Below are 19,192 nucleotides of genomic sequence, written 5' to 3' on the forward strand. Positions count from 1 at the left end.
GAAATAACTTGTATATTTTGGGTTAGTCTACTAACTTTGGCAATAAAAAGGTGGGTTCCAGTACTAGTTGGAGCTTTAGGTAGTCACGGGAAGGTGAGGTGGAGTCCCCACTAAAGTTCTTTTACGGATCTAGCCCTGAGTCACAAAGAAAACATGTGGCTAGGCAGAGAGTTAAACCTTAACTAGTTATATCCCCTCCCCCAAGAAGAAGGGATATGCGTTGTCCAAAATCTGTTCCCAGATTAAGAGAGACATTGGCTGACTCTGCAGCTTCTGCGGAAATTTTAAAATAAAACTGAATTGGTTAGAAGAATAATTTGAAATGCATGTTGTCTGCCTTGTACCAGTAACCTGATAGTACAGTGTATGTCTTCTCCACAACCTAATGTACTGAGAAGTACATTGCAAAACCAAGAACTACTTTATTTATTTTGCAGGTGTAGGATGTGATGTTTAGTACAATGGAGCTTCCGTTTTCCTCTGAGGTCTTGAGATACTATTACATGAGGAATACCTGATACTGATTAGTAACTTTGTTTTTCACAGCTCTAGAGACTCTTTTCACTATGAACTTTCCAGAACTGACTTCTAACCTGTTTTCTGGTGTGTCTTTGTACTAACTAGCTAAGAGAACTGGAATGGGACATCATCAATCCTCAGCATGTCCTCAGGTGTGCCGAGGGTCTGCCATCACTGCTCTAGAATCAAACTACAGTATCTTTTGTTACTCAGCTTACAACAAAACCCATGTCTAGCTTGTGGCTCCCTTTTCAGGTTTCCTAATTTTGAAGGGCTTCAATCTCACTGTTACCTCCTTTCTCTTCCTTCTAAAATAAGCTGCAGGTCTCTGAAAAGATACATGGTGCCAACACCATGGCACAGGCATGAAAGAAATGGCTTAGTGGGTGCGAGGGCTGCACATCCGGCAGTGACTCCCGTGGGACACAGAGCAACCCCACCATGGCGAGGTGAAGAAGACTCAGACCTCACACCTCCTGCTGGGCCTTGGATAAGATATGCTTCCATTATGTGATCCCTGTGATCCCATTTGGGATGTGCCTGCACTTCTGGTGAAGGTTACTGAAGAAGTATGTGCACTTAAGCAGCTTCTACACTTGTATATAGCAGATACTGAGCCTGCCCGGTAATTAATGTCTATGCAATCTCATCTCTGAGTGAGTACATTTAACGTGCTTTGTTTCACTTCTGAGTTTCAGAAACAGAATAATTTCTATGTCATCCCACCCTACAGAGTAAGTTCAATAAGGTGAGCTGCACTAGTTTCTGAAGTACTTTTGGGCTTCTAACTAACCCTTTCCAATGACCTTCACGTTGGAACTGAGATGCAGGGTTTTTTTCTAGTTTCAATTTTAGAGATTTATTTTGAGGCTATGGCATTCACTTTAGCATTTGTATTGAACATTTTAGGCAGGGTATGAGTTTTCTAATCCAGGCTCTTTTTAGGCATTTATTTAACCAACACAAAGGTGCTCTGGGTTTATAGATTTAGCGTAATTTGGATATTGCAGTCAGCAAACAGACACTGTCAGCAAAGCATGCCAGTACCTTTAACCAGACTGTCTATTGGGCCATTTTATCCAAGCCCTTGCAGCTCCTACATCAAGATAAATGATACTATAATGTACACCAAGCAAATAAAATTGACCTGTGACCAGAACATCAGTTCAGGGATTTTAAGTGTAGGTTAAAGCATGGTACTGGTTCCTGATACCCCTTATCTAATGTTATGGTCAGTATCAGGGTGCAGGAAACATTTAAAGCCTTTGAATAAAGTAGGGAAAATAAAAACGGTCCTTTAAACATTCACTTACTTCATCACTTATATTCAGTTTTTGTATTGAACTTCTTGAGGTTTAAAATATCCTATGCAAAAGTTGTTCACAGTGTTGTACAGCTGCAATGCAGGCAATTCTGATTTGACAACATGATGAAAAAGGTTTTTAACAACGGTAAAATGTTAGTAATCCTAGTGTAGGTAATACAGTCCGTTGTATGAAATAATGGGTACAGTCTGGTCACATATCCCTGAGACAAATGCAAAACTGGAGGAAATGCAAGAAAGAGCTGTGAAGATGATCAGGGAAATGGAGACCTGAGTGTGTGAAAGAGCTTGTTTAGTCTCTGTCAATGAGGACTGAGAGGGGATATGACTGGTCTCCATCAATATTTTAGAAGGCAAACAGTGGAGAGGAAAAAAAGCTAATTAAACTAAAGGACAATGTTGGCACAATGACAAGCAGGTATAAATTGACCATGAATACATTTAAGCATGAAATGAGTAGAATATTTCTAACCACCAAAGGAAACAAGTTTTGAAAGAGGAGTTGCAGCAGCAAAATGCCTAAGAACAGTAAAGGTTATTTTCCTGACAGTTTGTGTAAGTCTATGACATGGCTGGCTGTGATCACAAGAGAAGAGACTGGATAGCTTCACCTTGGCCACATTTGGCCAGCGTCCTTTTATCAATCAAGGGAAAAACAGGCTTCCAGATGCACTTGGAGACTGTAGTGTGTGGGATGAGAAAAGGAGGGAGGTTACTCCCTAAATGGTCAGTCAACTGATCTAAAGCCTTGTCCCTTCACCCTTCTGGTGAAGAGAGTGGCTGGATTCAAAATTAAACATCCAAAGTTTAAATACCCAATACTTAACTGAGTTACAATTTAACATTTAAATCTATCTTTTATAAAATACCTTGTGAGTCTTTATGAAAGGACAGTTTTTGTTTACCTATGCATTAACAATATTTTAATTTCTGTTTTACTTCTTCTTAAAGAAAACAATGGGTTTATATTCTATATTCTTCAAAAATCTCAACCCAAACACCAGGTTTCAATCTCTGCCATGTGTTCCAAAAATTCTTCCAAAGACCATTGCAGGTCTGACCATCAATTCAGCAGAAAGCTAAACTGAAGTTAAAGAAAGGGAGCAGATTATCTGGGATGTATGTAACGTGTCTCCTGTCCCAGTTCCACTCATAACTTCCTCTCCCACCCCTGGTCAGCCTGAATGTTTTAGACAGTTCAGACGATACAGAAATGTCATGGAAATACAGGAAAAAAACCATCTCCCGGGGATACTGAGAGTGATCAAGTTAAAAAAAAAAAAGAAAGAAGAAAACTTGTGAGAATAAATAGCACTTCTTGTAGTGTCAGTATGCCAATTTTAGCTTATTTCCAGTTTCATAAACAAATGCCGTAACAGATCGTATTTTAGCAGAGCTGAATTCCTTTATTAAAGCCAGCTTCATAGGTTCTGCAGTTCCCGACAAGCCGTTATTTCAGCGTACACTCGGTGCTGTGGGCACCCACTATCCTGTAAGAACGAGTCTTTCCTACAGTACAACAGAGCAGACGAGCCCAGGGTTCACACTGACGGATGCAGCGGCGATCAGGCCGGCTCGTGCTCCTCGTGCCCCGGACCGAGTCACGCATGTGCCAAGTTTTTGGATGTTCCAGATTTTGTCAATAAATTGTCTCGTACTTCTGCTACAGTTCGTAGTTTGTGCAAAAGCCGGTGTCCTTAGCAGCGGCTCTGTAGAGAAAAGGGGTCAATCTATTGTTTTTTTTTATTTTAGAGAGAATTTATCCCTGTCGTTCAGATCGAGCGGTCGGTCTTTCAAACCGGGGGGGGGGGGGGGGGGGGGGGGGGGGGGTGCAGGAAGTGTCCTGAAGATGAGCACGTAGAAAATCGGTTCAGACACGCTGTCTTCTCGAACGAGAGCCTGCAAAGGCTCCTTGTCTGTGCAACGCAACCATCCTGTTTGAGGTGTGGGCCTCCCTCTGAAGCGTGGACTCGCACCGGGGAGAAAGGCACGGCAGCAGGGCGAGCCCTTCACGAAACGGCGGCAACTGGAGCGCCGGGCAGGCCGCGCCGGCAAAATCCCGCACCGAGGCCCGGCACTTCCGGGCCGCCTGCCGCTGTGCATCCTGGGAGCTGTAGTTCCCGTTCCGGAGAGGCCGTGGGGCGCCTATGGCGCATGCGCAGAAGCTGAGCCCCCGCCGCCGAGGGGATCGGGGCCATCCAGCGAGGCGACTCCCAAAAGGCCCCGCCCCTTTCCGTCCCGGCAGCGCTCTCTCTCGGAGGAGCTTGCCGATTGGAAGGTGCGCTCGTTCACGTGGTTCCCAGCGGCCAATCAGGTTTTCCAATTGCCGAACGCTGCCCTTCCGCTCTCTCGCGGCTCTGGGAAATGGCGGCGTCCAGAGGGCGGCGGCTGCTGTGGCACGGCCGGTGCTGGTTCTCGCAGACGGAGTCCGGCGTCCCCCCGCAGCCCCCCGACTCGCTCTACCCGCCCATAGTGGCTTCCGCCACGGCGAAGAGCAAAGCGGCCAAGCGGCGGCGCCTGGAGCATTTCAACCAGCGGGTGCACGCGGCGGCCTCGATCGAGGAGAAGCTGCGGCTCTACGGGCAGCTGCAGCGGCCCAAGTACATGCTTTACCCGCAGACCTTCGCCCTCAACGCCGACCGCTGGTACCGGAGCTTCACCAAGACCGTCTTCGTGGCGGGGCTGCCCCCGAGAGCGGCGGCGGCAGCCGCGGAAGCCCCGGGAGCGGTGGCGCCGGAGGCCGCGGAAACCCCGGCGGGCGCGGCGGGAGTGGCACCCGAGGCCGCCAAAGCCCCGGAGCCGGGCACGGCGGCACCAGAGGCTGCGAAAAGCTCGGAGCTCGCGGCGGCAGCGGCGCCGTACCTGGATATGGGCGAGCTGCGTTCCCTGGCCTGCGACGCCCTCCTGCAGGAGAGCTTCTACCAGCATAAGAAGCGGCCGTTCCTCTACCGCGACCAGGATCACACCCCTGGGCCGTTCCTTACGCAGCTCGTCTCCACCCTCGCCGCTTTCCTGTGCGGTCGCAACCCGCTGCTGGCTGCCTCCTCCCTTGGTGTGGAACAGGGGTGGGAGGGAGAGGGAAGTGGGAGCCCTTGGGCGGGGGGGCCGGTCTGCGAACCCGGCAGGGGTGTCCCTGGTGTAGCTGAGTTGTTCAGACCATCACTAGTAATTCAGCTTGTCCCCATCGTCCCACATGGTGCGAGTGGATTTTGGTTTTTCTGTTTTACTGCAGCTACAGAACAAGAATTGGGAGGGGTTTAAATGCAAAAGGGCGATCTCTATTTCTCTCTATCCCTCTGTTTTGTTTCAGATCTAAAACCTGAAGTTAACTACTACTGGCATCACGGTGAGGAAGTTGTTGTTCATGGACATCGAAAGGGTAGAGTTGATCCTGTGCGATTTCAGATAGATGATAACCCACACCTCCAGATCCGTGTACCAAAGCAGCTTCCAGAGGTGTGGATATTTTCAACAGCAAGTTAATCACACGCATTTTCACTTATGTTTCTGACTGCCACTGAAACCATGCAATAGGTAGTACGTGGAGGACCTGGTTAATTGGGCATGTAGCACATTTGTGCATTTTTCAAGTCTTAATGCCCTTACTACCTTGTAAGCGCTTTGAAGTTCAGAAGACTCTCTCAATATCTACAAGTTGGTTATCTGTGTGCTTTAGATAAAATGCATGTTGTTACACTTAATTAAATGGAATTTTTAACCTTTTATGCTTGTAAGTGGTGGCAAGAATAAGAAATGTGGTGTGGAACGTTCTCTCAGTGGAGGAGAATAAGATAAGAGAAATGGAGAAGAAAAGAATGGCGTAAGAGAGAGAATATATAATCTGAATGTGAGCTCTGTTACCTGTTAGTACTGCTTTACAGTTGTTTTCTTGAATGCTCAGTTTTCTGGAAGCTGATTCAGTATTCTAATCTTTTTCTTGTAGGTTTATACAGTGGTAATTGTGTAGCCTGTGAGTGTCTGTTGCCCAGTTTCCACTACAAACAGAAAACTGTGCTCCATTTTCTGGAAATGCTAAACACTTCTTGCTAACTTAATTGTACAATTTTCTTAGGTTATTACTGTCAGATGTTACAAACCTTGGCATTTTGGGAGAACTGTCTAGGCAATCAAAAATGTTACATAGTGCAAAACATTGAATACCTGTAAAACCACTCTGCTGGTTCAAGTTAGTTTATTGACTGCTGCTAGAAATGTTTTTGCTCATCTTCTACAGAAGCAGGTTCTGGTTTTGAAGATAGTACCAATTGGCAGCTTTGTTAGCACCATTTCACACAATGTTTTTTGTATATCGCAGAAAATTCAGACATCAATGTAAGATGTGTGTACTAGCATTCATCACAAAACAAGAAGTTCTGTTGCAAAAAGTCAGTTTTGCTTAAAGTTATATATATGGTGTATGTAAGCAAGGCTTACACTTTCTGCTGTCTCACCAGAAAGTGGCATGTTATATGAGGCCTGATGTCAGAAACGTGACTTACGTCATGGCTTTTTTTTTCTTCTACTTCCTTCAAGATTGTACCGCTGGAGTCAGATCTTGGAGATGTTCCTGTTATTGATCACAAACCATCCAAACTGCCGTTGTTCAAAAAGCAGTACGAAAACAAGGTATATATAGGTAAGAGTTTCAAGTCATGAAATGTTAGCTTCTTCTTTTGCATAAAAAAACCAAAACGACACTCCCCCCCTGCCCCCCCCAATACCAGCCCTTCTGACCTTTCTCCTCCCATCAACAGAAAAAAAATTACGTATTTTTATATATAACTATACTATATAAATATATATAGTATATAAATCTCTATTGAGATTCCATGTCAGTTAGGCAATAGGAGGGGAGTAGCATCCTCCTGTGGGTGTAGTACTCTGTCCAGATTTGCTTGAAGGAGTTGGGTTGAACAGAAAATTGCCAGAAAACTGGCTTTGAATTTTGATACATCTCGTCAGAGACATTTTAGTATGTGATCTCTTGCCCTTTGGAGTTGGGCAAGCCCTCCAGACTCACTGAGAAATGGAGGAATCTCAACATTTATACAGATCTAGAGTAGAGGTTCTAACCTTCTGTTGTTTGAAAGCTGATAATAAAGATGTGTTTGTGTGCATAATAAAGAGCGCTCTCTGACTTAATTTTTTTTCTTTTTGGGGGACACAGGATCAAAGGTAGCAGATCCATGCTGTTACGGACACACCCAGTTTCATCTTATTCCTGATAAACTAAAACGAGAGAGGTTTATAAGAGCAAATCTTGAGGATCAGATTGAAGTTGTTTATCGAGCTAATGGTATTGCAAGTCTCTTTGCCTGGACAGCAGCACAAGCAATGTATCAAGGTGAGACAGTCAGCTTGATAAATTCTTCCTGGTGATGAATGCCTACTATAAAGTTCTCTAACCTTTTCTTCCCACCACCTTTCTCATGCTTTTTCTTCTGAAGACCATCCTTTAAGTAGGTCTTCAAAAATTTAATTGAACCAATGAATGAAGCAGACCTTATACAAGGGAATTAGTTAAGACTTTGTCTTTGAGTACTTTGACTCAGGGAGAAATAATTACACAGAAAAATATTTTTTCATATATAACACTAAGCCTGTGCAAAAACCTCAGTCCTACATCGACATGCTCACTCCACACTTGCTATGGGGAAAGGTGGTAGATACCAAGCAGGGTTGTTTGGTTTTTTTTCCTGAAGCAGCTATGCTGCTTAGCCCCTTGTTTCAGAAATGTCAATTCTATGAAACTACAGTAAATGAAAGAAAAATGTCAGCAGCCTTACTTTAGGATTTTATGCCTATGTTTGTCTAGGCATAGAAGACCTGGATGGATAGATCAGATCAGTCTTTTGCTTATTCATGTAAATACAATTGTTACCTAGTGTTACTAGAAGATACCTGCTGGTTTGTAGTTTCACTTGTGAAACAACACATGGAAGAAAATCCTTTGACTATGATGTATATTACTGGCTCTACATAAAATTTTTTATGTAATGGTATGTTAGAAAGCTTGACTTTTTTTGTGGACATAAAACATTGAAGTCAAGTAAGTCTTGGCTTCAAAGCTGGTTACAGTTGTAAGCACATTAAGAGTTAAAAGGACAGTACGATTCAAATCTATGAAGCTAGCTCTTTGTTCTGTAACAGTTTCTAGTGTTCATTGCACATGGTACCAAATATCTTCCAATAATATTACTGTGTGTGCTAGCACACATGCATAAATATGTAAAGAAAATATTTTAAAAAGACTATTAATGCTCAGCGGGGGTTGTTTGAAGCATTAATACTTACTGACATAGTGTTCTTGCTGTGGTCTCGCTGGTTACTATAGTCAGTTATGCTCATGCATACATATACATGCTTCTGTCGTGAAACAAATGTTCACTGCCCTGTGAGAAGTGTGGAATAGTTGAAAGACGTTTCCCCTCACATCACTTGAAGGACTTGGATGCACTAATAACTTAGGTAATTTTGAAAAGTCACTTGGCTGATCAGTGTGGGGTTTTTATCAGTCAGTGATAGGGAACTATGTACAAAATGCAAATATGCCACTGTCCCCCTGATCTTGGAAATACCCTTAATTGGTGGTTGCATTTTAGTTAGTCTGTATGAAGAATGCTTGTGTTGCCAAAGCAGACAGGACTTTTTTCCCTGCTAAGTGGCTGCTGCAATTCCCACTATTTTTCTGTGTTTCAGGATTGGGGTTTTAATATGTGTGCTGATAGGAATTTTGAGTCCTGTATAACTAGTGGTGTTTCTTTATTTTGTAGGATTCTGGAATGAAGCAGATGTGACCCGTCCTTTTGTATCACAGGCAGTAGTGACTGATGGAAAATACTTTGCTTTCTTTTGTTACCAGCTGAATACTTTAGCACTAACTGTAGAAACTATTCAAAATAACCCTCGGAAGAATATCTGTTGGGGTACAGACAGTAAGCCGTTGTATGATGTTGTGGAAGATGGTAGTGTGAAAGGCTTTAATGATGAAGTTCTGCTTCAGTTGGTTCGTTTTCTGTTAAACAGACCAAAAGAGTTGTAAATCATTGAACAATAAAATATTCCTGTTTATGTGCCTGAACTTCATTGTAACTCCATGAATTACGGGCTAGAATATGCCTTGTTCTTAGTCAAGTATTTGTCTAGCAAACACTATATACATCTTTTGTGGTATTTGGGCCTTATTTCTTTATTTTAAATGTATTATACTGTACACTGAAAAATAAAGGTCTAGAACACCTTAATGTCTTTTGTGTATTTCCTGTTAGAAGTGTAATGCACTAGTTTAAAGTCACGTGAATACTTTCTTGTAGCAGATCCATAGCTCTGTGTTGAACTATCACAGCAAAGTATGAATTCATATGACCATCTGATTATGTTGCTAGGTAACTGCTGTCTTGATACTTGCAACCAGTGAAAAACTTCTCATTTTGTGCCTGAACATAAATTAATTGTCTTAAATGCTTACTCATTCTAAAGAGAAAGTGAGCTCAGAATAAAAAATGTTTCTTAAAAGTGAATGGTTGGGAATTTAGTTACATAGCAAGGGAAATCTTTAGACATTTTTTTGAGCAGTAGTATAAACACAATGAAACTTGCTTCCAAAGAGTCTATTATGAACATGTATACACATTTTTAAGCTGTCACCTCAGGCACCACAGAGAGAACTCTCAAATGCACTTGGAGTCTACAGTTTTCCCTTTAGCTTGAGACCTGGATTTCAGCTGTAGACATCTTGATGTCTACATTGCTGATATTTGTATGTCTTAAGGCTGGTTTTAGTAGACCACAGGTCAGCCCAGACCATGACTAGGATCTGCGGTTAATGAGATACAAGATTTAAGGACTGTTTAGGAATATTTACTTATCAACAAGGTGTATCTGGTTTTGAGGTAATTAAACATGCCTAGAATTTTACATAGTTCTGTACACTGCGACTGACCTTTTTGTAATTTTCCAGTGTTCTTGTTAAAAGTCAAATAGTTTGTTTTTAAAGAGAGAGTACTGAATCATATGTGACTCCTGTTCAAATACTTGCCTGCGCGTTCTTCAGCCTGAGCAACTGGGGATCCTGCTTCCTGTTGTAAACTGGCGTTCAGAGTATTTTGCTAATGAAAGATGAGGTAATTGTAGACTCTTACTTGATTGGTACTTTGCTAATGTTGGAACGAGCTATAGTTGCCACTTTCTCCACCAGCAGGGGATAATCTAGGTAAGCAAGATGTGCATGAGTACTGGTTTCTTTTTAACAGATGTAAAAAGTCCTTAAGCACTCTTTTTGTCTTAACAATGCTTGAGTATTACTAGTTCTGATCACTTCTGATCCTTGGATTAAACGAATGTTCCATGTAGGAACAGAAGATAAACTGCTGGGTAGGCATGTTGATTATAGAGAATGACCTGTGATGTAGCTTAAAAGTGAGTGAGTGGTACTTGTATTCTGGTGTGATAAAGGGATGATGCAAAATGAATGGAAGGATATTAAAAAAAACAGTTGGGTATTCTGACCCTGCAGACAATCTTTACAGTTGGTGCAATATGGTATTACCTTAAGCTTGAAACTGTATGAGTTGCATACAAGTAGCGGCTGTGGAAAGCTGACATGTAAAGCCAAAGAAACTCCTGCTCCCAGGGTAAAAAAGCGCTCATTTTTTCTGTAATTCAGCCTTTGTCTATCCTGAGGTTTCAGCTGTAGTAGAGCAAGTTCAAAGAACTTTTTTTCCTTCGCGCAGCTTTACTAGTAACTGAAATACCACTGTAGATGTGTAACCTGGTGGAAAAACCCAGTGTTGGAGTGAGAGAGGAAGGGAGGGCTTAGCGAGAGCTGGCTATTTTGTAATTGCAAAGTACCAACTTCCGCTTTCTGCAGCTATCTCAAAAGGCAAGGGGGTACCCTGGAGAAGCAGTGGATGGCACTGTTTTACCTTCTACTGAGGAAAACGTGTAATAGGCTTTGTTTTGCTTTTTTGTCACTGACTAGCAAAGTTGAGCCATCGTAATGTATGCAGTTTTCTACAGCAATCTTTCATCTTGTACTCATCTGATCAGGGTGTTTAATGTTGCCTTACAATGATAAAGTCAAAAGAAAGCTCATTTTTTTTTCTTTAAAGATTGTATAGCTACCGAATGTTTAAAAGTAGAAAACTTAGAAGCTGCAGCATTCCTGTTCTTGAGCTTTGCTCAGCAGAAACCTCCCATGATTCTACTCCTTTAAGTCTCATGGGAGCATTGTTCTTTCGCATTCTATTTAGTTGAGTTTGCTGTTTAAAAGAAACAAAGAAAGGCGATTCAAAGAACACAGGATGGAAATCTCCAAGTTTGGATCCTTTTTCCTTTATTAATTTCTACCTAGGCCTATTGGAGCATATCATAAGGGAACATAAGGTGGAATCTAAAAATAAGCTTTGGTTTTACATAATGAGACAAGTATTTTCTCTAGTACTGAACTATTTTGCTTAAAACTTGTATCACCTTCAAGTGGGTGACTGATCTATGAAATTCTACCTGTACTGTTGTTTCAGATCATGAGACTGCAAGTCGTGACTTGGAATGGAACTGCCTAAGCAGCCTCTCCCAAAATTAAAGCAGAAAGGAGACAGGAAGACTCTGAAACTTTCTTGTATCTATACAGGGTCATGTTGCACTAGGTTGTTGGGGTAGATAGATCTCCTGTCTCTTTCCTTTCAGACAGGAGAAATAGCTTCAACTTTTATAGTGTCTACTTGGTCATGCAGAAGTCTCTCCTGATCTCTGCTGTACTCAGGTTTTCTGTCATTGGAGAAGACAACTGCTCCTTTTGTCTCAGAAACAGATGAAGGTTTCCTTGTTCTGGAGCTCCATTGGGTTTTTTTTCCCTGAGGCAAGAGCAACTCTTGAAGTTGGCTGTTGGTGAGATAGTCTATTGTCAACTTAGCCTACTGGCTCTGTAGAGACCATGCATACTGGCAGCGTATCTCTGATGGAAGCAATGAAAGTGGCTTTCCAGTGCATCTATGCTAAAATGAGCCATCCTCAACCAGTAGTATAACCAAAGTGCACCAGTGTAGGAGATCTGTGAAGTTTGCACTGAGTTAGTACAAAGTCTGGTCTGGTACAAAAGAATAATGTCCTGTGGATCAAAACTGAGTCTAATAAATGTAGCCTCAAGAAGGCTTGCAGAGGAGATTGCACAAGAACTGCTTTTTCATGGAGGAAGAAACTTACTGAGTGCGTTGAAGTGTCAAAGTAAATGGAATATCAACAAGCTGACAATGAAGACCATGAAGTAAGTTAGCAATGACAAAACTTGAGGTAGCATCAAAACCAGACTGGCTGCAAACTGTGTGACTCTGCATGCATTATATTCTAGTAGTGTACCAGAACCGCACTAAGACAAGACCTTCAAGGAATACAAGTTGAGGATCCTAAAAATACCATGAATTAGAAATGTGCATAACACCTAACATGAAGTTCTCGGTGTCTGGGACCAGGGAACAGCAGACGTGAGACCCATAGTTGAAAAAGTTTTGGGTTTTTTTTCCCCACATTCTCTGTCTTCCAACAGAGTGTCATTCCCACCAAAAGCAAGAAAGCCAGTCACCATAAAGCAAAACATAACAAATGCCTGACAAACAAAGGGCAGGTAATTGCTAAGGGAGGAGTGTTCCTGTGATTCCGTTACTGAAACTTACTTTGGTATTCCTGGATAATACTGAATAGTGGTAGAGTTGAATCCCACAACGGGTCTAAGACTGGTAGGGAAAAGCAGGTAACTGCTCCCCCTCTTTTGCTATTGTGAAAGGATGGCAAGTGCAGGTAACACTGCATTTGACGATCTAATACAGGCTGAGGTTATATCAAGAACATGACAGAAATGAGATGTTGCTCAACCAGGTCTAGGTGGATTTGGTTTGAGACATTTGTCAGGTGGATCTTTGGGGGTAGTTCCTGGCAGGGCTGATCATCTTGTGGCTGGTTAGCCACAGGAGAGGTCCAGATAGTATCAAAGCAGCCCATCCTGTTCTGATTCTGGAAACCCTGGACCATGAACTGTTGGAGGATGTTAGTAAATGGAGGCCAGTAATGGTTACAGAGATTGTGCTGCAGCCCTTCTCTAGTATACTGACAAATTATGTAAAGTTTACCCAGTAAATACATGGTAAAATAAATTTTCAGAACTGAGTTTCTTGGAATAATTGGCTGTCCTACATCTAGAAATAGGCTAAGAAGAATTACAAGGTACAAGGAGTTAGCACATGGACACTACTAATACATTTATTAATGCATGTTGTGATGCGAAGGGAGGAAGTTGTGAACCTCGCTACATCCTCCTACAGGAGCAGGAGTTTAGAATTAAAGGGATTATTTGTATCTAATTCAGAATGAAGGAAGGCAGTCTAAAGTCTGCCATGCTATTCAGCCTGGTAACAACCCATTGGTGTTGAAGCTGGAGTTTGAAGATATGAGGTTAACAATTGTTTCCTCAGCTTTGACGATGATCTGGGTGGGCCACTTACACCAGTAACAGATGCCCTATGAGGAGTTTATTTACAATCTTTTCAAAAAATCGTTGAAGAATGCAAAAAGGTAGAAGGACACTTGGCATGCTTTTTTTATGTCTTTGCAGGACTAAGTGCTATCTAGCTTATGCTATCAGAGAGATAAATAATTCTTCCAGACAGGACAGGCAGCTTTACGGTGTCTACTCAGCTGTATTGACCTATAACTCTTTGCAATAATTTTTAATCTATCCTCTCTTTTTTTTTATTGTGCCTGGTTTCTGCATAATTTCAAGGTTCTGTCTTTAGCTGAAATATTCTTTGAGTGAACATTCAGTATTTCTTCTTGGTCTTTTAATAACTGTTTGAAGTTCAATTTATTGAACTACCTCTCCTGCTACAGAATATTCTCTGCATTCTTCTCATCTTCTCTGCATCTTTCTCATTCCCACTAAGTCATGCTGGATTTAATTTCTTTCTTTCCTTGTATAGCAAGAAGAGTTGATCTTAATGTGTCTCCTTTAAAGGAAATCTTCCTTCCATTTCTTTCCTCTTTTTTTGCTTTCAACATTCCTTTAACCTGTAATCAACTCAGTACACTTTATCAGTCCTTTCAAGGGACACAATACAGGATCGTTTTCAGTGTTGGAATGTGCAGCTTCTAACACAAGAGTATCTGCACTGCAATATGCATGCTTTTGTCAGTCAGATATCCCAGAGCAGGTTTAAATTTCAACCTCAAATTTCAGCCTGTAAAGTCTTTTTGTTTGGTTGTTTTTTTAAAAGCAGTTTCTGCACCAGCACATTTCTCCAGGTGATTGAAGGTGATCAGGAGTTGGAATTTTAAAGGTCAAGTTCTGGGATTGTTTAGCCTGGAGAAGAGAAGGCTCAGGAGACATCTTAGCAATGTGTATAAATGCCTGATGGGGAAGAGTGAAGAAGATCTGGCTAGGCTTATTTCAGTGGTATCCAGTGAAAGGGCAAGAGGAAATGGCCAGAAACTGAAAAACAGGAAATTCTACTTAAACATTTTATTTATTTATTTATTTATTTACTATAATGGCAACTGATCACTGGAACAGGTTGCTCAGAGAGGGATGTGGAGTTTCCATCCTTGGAGATACTCAAAACCAGACTGGTCAGCCCTGGGCAACCTGCTGTAGGTGACCCTGCCTGGAGCAGGATGGGTGGACTAGACAAGAGGTGCCTTCCAACCTTAACAGCTCTACGATTCCGTGAAAATAAGTTAGTGGTAGTGTGTAGATGAAACTCTATAAATTTGTAGGAAGAAACCATGTCTGGAGATTTGGGTAAATAGTGGACATTCGGCCTGGACCTTCTCTCTTTTGGTGTTAGTGTGGCCATCCATGATTGTGCATTAATTCAGCATAGACAAATTTTACTCGATACGCAGCTGCAGATGACTTCAGCAGAAGAGAAGGCCTTTATATTACATCTTCCTTTCTTGGCAGAGTACTGACACTGAGAAGGCAGTTAAGGCTATACACTGAATTGTTCTATCTCCAAGTTCATTTCAAAGCAGATTTGCCTCAACTTCCTATTGATATAGCAATTCCTTACATACGACCTCTGACATGCCCAAGTGTCTTCTCACTTCTAGAAGCCAACAGCAGGCGGTGGTGACTCAGCCTTATACAGTGTTGTCTGTATATGAACGTAGGTGTTTCATTCTATGTATAAGCATAGATACCAAATTCAAACATCTCCTGAACCTCCCAGTGATAACTGCTAGAGTAGGACACCGTTCTTTCTGAAGGTATGTAGTGTTTTACCTGTGTGAATAATGACCCACTCTAATCCAGTTACTGTTAAGAAGCTCATGTCAAATATTTTATTGTTGTTTTAATAGGGCAGATATGTCCAGATAAACTCTTTGGGAAATCCTGTGTGAATACACAGACAGACCTTGCTATGAAAAACTTATCAAGTTGATAAGGAAAGTGAAGAAGGATGGGGAAAAATCAGGGGAACAGTAATGCCTGCTTCTTAGAGAAATTATCCAAAAGTATAAAGATAAATTTGAGGTGGAGTTAAGAGTCAGACTCTTTGGTAGGATAATAAGATTTAGGGTCGCGACTGTGTTTACACAAGGGATTTGCACTATTAGATTATGTTCCTTACTTCACTGTCACTTGTTTCTTACTGGTAAACTGTTCTGAAAAGCTTCTGCTGCAGTTAATAGAATGCAAATTGAAGTCTCAGTTGCTCTGGTATAAATTTGGACTTACTTTATTGAAGCTTTTGCTAGAGTAGCAATTGTAATACTTGGCTGCTGTGTTACTGTACATGAATGTATGAAGCCTAATAGTTATTGACTTCTGTGAGCCGAAAAAATTCTGGGAGTGAGGAAACATACTGCCTTTTGTGTTCAGAAATGCCAACAAAGACAAGGGGATTTTTGAACGTACTGGAAGAGTGGGCGTGCATATTAAGGGCAAAAAAAAAGAACAGAACTGAGAACTATTAAACAAACTAGGAAGAAGTGGCAAAATAAACAGTGTAAGATAAAATGTTGGGGAGAGTGCAGAACCACGTAATTCCATACTTAGCCATGCTTAGAACTGGCAACCCATATATCAATCCCCCCCCCCTTTTTTTTTAATACATATCATCAAAGCTATATATGAGAAAATACTTGCTAAACAATGTCTCATCAAATTTGCAAGTGGCAGCTCTATGGAATCTGTTTTCAAGGAAGTGCTTCAGAACCTTCATGCAACTCACAATTTTGAGTATTTCCAAATGGGATTGCTGTGGTGACGAGGACCTGGCCTATATTTATGACTAGAGATGGCTGCTGGTTACAGTGGTACAGGGAATAAAGCATTAATTTAATATTCATGTTATTCATGTTTGTTTCTGGCTTCTAAAAAACAGAGGACCTCAATGCTTTGTGTTTACAAAAAACCACCCCCAAAACTCACAAAACAAAAACCCATGCCAAGAAGAGACACCTAAGGAAAAGAATAATAAATCAGATATAGCCAACATCAGGTTGAAATTTGCCAGTTCCCTTTGTCTTGAATGTTAATGTGTTCTGTCATGAGGTGCTTATAAGGAAAGGTTAGACTGAGAATGGAGTGGAAGAAAACTTTGAATATAGCCCTGCTTTGAGCAGGAAGTTGGACTAGATCACTTCCAGCAGTCCCTTCCAACCTAAATACTTCTGTACTTCTACAAAGGGAAGGAGAGAGAAAGTGATGCTAAATTACCGCTCTCATGGGTGAGACCACTCTCATGTTACTTCCCAGAGAATGTAGTTTGAAAGAATGTAATTGTTTGAGATTTTTTACTTCTTAGTTTATGTTGTAAGCTTGCATTGTAGGTATATTATGGTTTCCTAGAGGATTTGTCTGAAGGCATTTCTGCCATAGGGCTGTAAAGTTGTGTAAGTTATGTAGAGCTATAAGGTGGTAACAGTATTTTTAGGGGAAATATGCTTTATTAATAATTGGAACTGAATATTTAGATAATTGCTAATTTACTCACTGAAATTTTGAAAATTTGTAACAGAAAATGACCTATTCAATATATGCTTGAGGTAAGCAGTTGTTCCTCTTTAAAAGAAGTTTTAGTCACCCCCTCAGGAAGGAAAACTAATCTAGTCTGATTTAGATAGCTGGTCACACAAGGGGCACAGAGGCAACAACGCGGTCCAAAATGTACTTTCTGAAAAGAGCCCCACATACTGAAATCATTTGGGATCAGCTTTTGGATGTTTCATAAGCAAAACCAAGGTTTAACTTCACTAAATAAATGCTTCACAATGAATAATGAGCCCAGCTGTAGCTGTAAATGCCATTTGCTCAACTGCTTAACTATTCATCCTTTTGACCAAGATTTATGGTGGTGTGAAATGAAGCTTAACTTTGCAAATATGGAATGTATAGTAACATTATCCCCTTTTGTGAAATTGAAGGAATAAGCTTCTGATGGGTGTTTATGTACTGTGCTAACAGATTATAAAAGATTAAAAGGAAATTTTAATGACGTGAAAAGCAGCCCTTGTAGCTTCTAACCCTCATGATTAGAGGAGCAGAAGCTAGGGGATTTAGGAGGGTTTAGCAAGATGAGGTTGATGGGGTAGGGAGATTATGACCTGTGATTGGAACCAGTTGCTTGTCTAACTCGTGTTTCCTTAGATAATGCATTTAGGGCTCCAGTTCTTTCAAGAACAAGGAGGGTGACATGGGCAGAAGAAATGTAGTCTTGAAATAGTTTGAGGCCTACTTTTATTAATCAAATAACAAAACACAGAAGTCAAACACAGAGTCAAAACATAGTGTCAAACAACAAAACAGAATACAGAATTTACATATATGTAAAGGGGACGTTGCAAGTCATAGGCTAATGCCATTGTTTTGTATATTTCTTGCAACAAAAATCACAGGAAAGAGGCTTAATACAATGCCTGGGATTATAACCTGAACTCTTCATCGTGTTTTAAGTATGTTGTTGTGATAGCAAAGAAACTTGGTCTGCAATACAAGTGTAAGTTGTTGTATAAATTATTCAGAAGGAAATATTTGTTTCAGACCACAAATTATGTAGAATATGTATTACAGAATACTGAAAGCATTTGAAGAATCCAAAAGGATATTGACGAGCAGCACTCATAATTACTAATGAAGGAAAGTCAAAAAAGCTTACAGTGTTACTGCCACGATGCAATTTTTATAAAACTGCTGAAGGACCACAAGGATGAGTACAGGGCAGAATTATTTTGCTCCCCTTTGTTATATGGATTATCCTGCTCATCATCCATTTAAAGTAAACTCAAGTTTTGGGCAAATGTCAGGTTTGCAAATGGGCTTGTTTTCTATCCTTGCAAAATGCCTGAGACAGCAATGCCCCAAAATAACTGGACTTCCTCTAGCATCAGTGGAGCTTCCCATTTTGCTGCAGTCTCAAGTTGTCCTGGGCTAAGTGCTCTGTGGACAAATTTTTGACATGGTACTTTTTATTTTCTATTTTAAATCTCCATACTTTCCTGGGGACAGGATGGATGAAATTATTTTTATGATATCATGCACTCACAGTATCATACAATTTCAGACCAGCTACTTGCACTTTCTTTTTGAAATGATTGCAGTTGTTGTTTTATGAACTTTATCATTTCATACTCTGTCTCGGTACAATCTATTCTTCAAATTCTAAACAAGAAAAAATACCTATCAAACAGAGTTTAGAGAGCCACTTAGGTTTTTCCATTTGAAACAGTCATTACAAACACTCTTAAAAAGCAAATCATTGGAATTGGAGCAGATGAACTGTTTTACTCTGGCACATGGAATGAGCAGTATGAATCGGTTTGGACATCTTTATAAGCTCTTCTAGACCCTCAAAGCAGTTAGGTACCTATGGCTTTAAGCATCTTTAGATACCTAAGTCATTAGGTATATGTCACTAGAATTCTTAATTCTCAGCTCAATTAATAATAATATTATATCATTTGAGTATCTGCCATTCAAGTAGTACAAAGCTATCTAAGGACTGATGTTGTCCGTGCAGGCCACTTGGAACTGTATCTAAAACCAAAGTCTCAGAGGCCACCCTCAGCGATTCTCAGATGAGGCATTCCCTGTCTATCACACATGTGAAGACAATCCTGGAGAGATGCAATAAAACAGAAGTGGCCTTCAGAAAAGTGGTCAAAAGATGAACTAGACTTTGCATAACTTCACTCATGGCTAAAGAGTTGTGCTAGAATGCAGGCGGCCATTGCTGAAATTCCTGCTCATCTGGGTTTGCAAAAGGGATTTAAATCCCTGTTTCCCAGAACCTAGAGAGTTTCTTAATCAAAAACACAAAAATAGATTTTGTGTTTTGCTCAGTTAATACTTTTTAAAAC

At 40.9% G+C, this 19,192-nt stretch overlaps 1 protein-coding gene across 1 annotated transcript; it reads left to right on the forward strand.

Annotated features, from left to right (window-relative positions):
* Positions 1-4,186: 4,186 nt before the first annotated feature.
* MRPS30 (mitochondrial ribosomal protein S30) lies at positions 4,187-9,087 on the forward strand. The gene is made up of 5 exons (XM_076362774.1): positions 4,187-4,895; positions 5,154-5,299; positions 6,377-6,479; positions 7,011-7,187; positions 8,617-9,087. The coding sequence occupies exons 1-5, from the start codon at positions 4,208-4,210 to the stop codon at positions 8,883-8,885; spliced, it is 1,383 nt and encodes a 460-aa protein (XP_076218889.1). The 5' UTR covers positions 4,187-4,207; the 3' UTR covers positions 8,886-9,087.
* Positions 9,088-19,192: the final 10,105 nt, after the last annotated feature.

The sequence above is a fragment of the Aptenodytes patagonicus genome, chromosome Z (genome assembly GCF_965638725.1).
Source record: "Aptenodytes patagonicus chromosome Z, bAptPat1.pri.cur, whole genome shotgun sequence".
Classification (NCBI taxonomy): domain Eukaryota; kingdom Metazoa; phylum Chordata; class Aves; order Sphenisciformes; family Spheniscidae; genus Aptenodytes; species Aptenodytes patagonicus.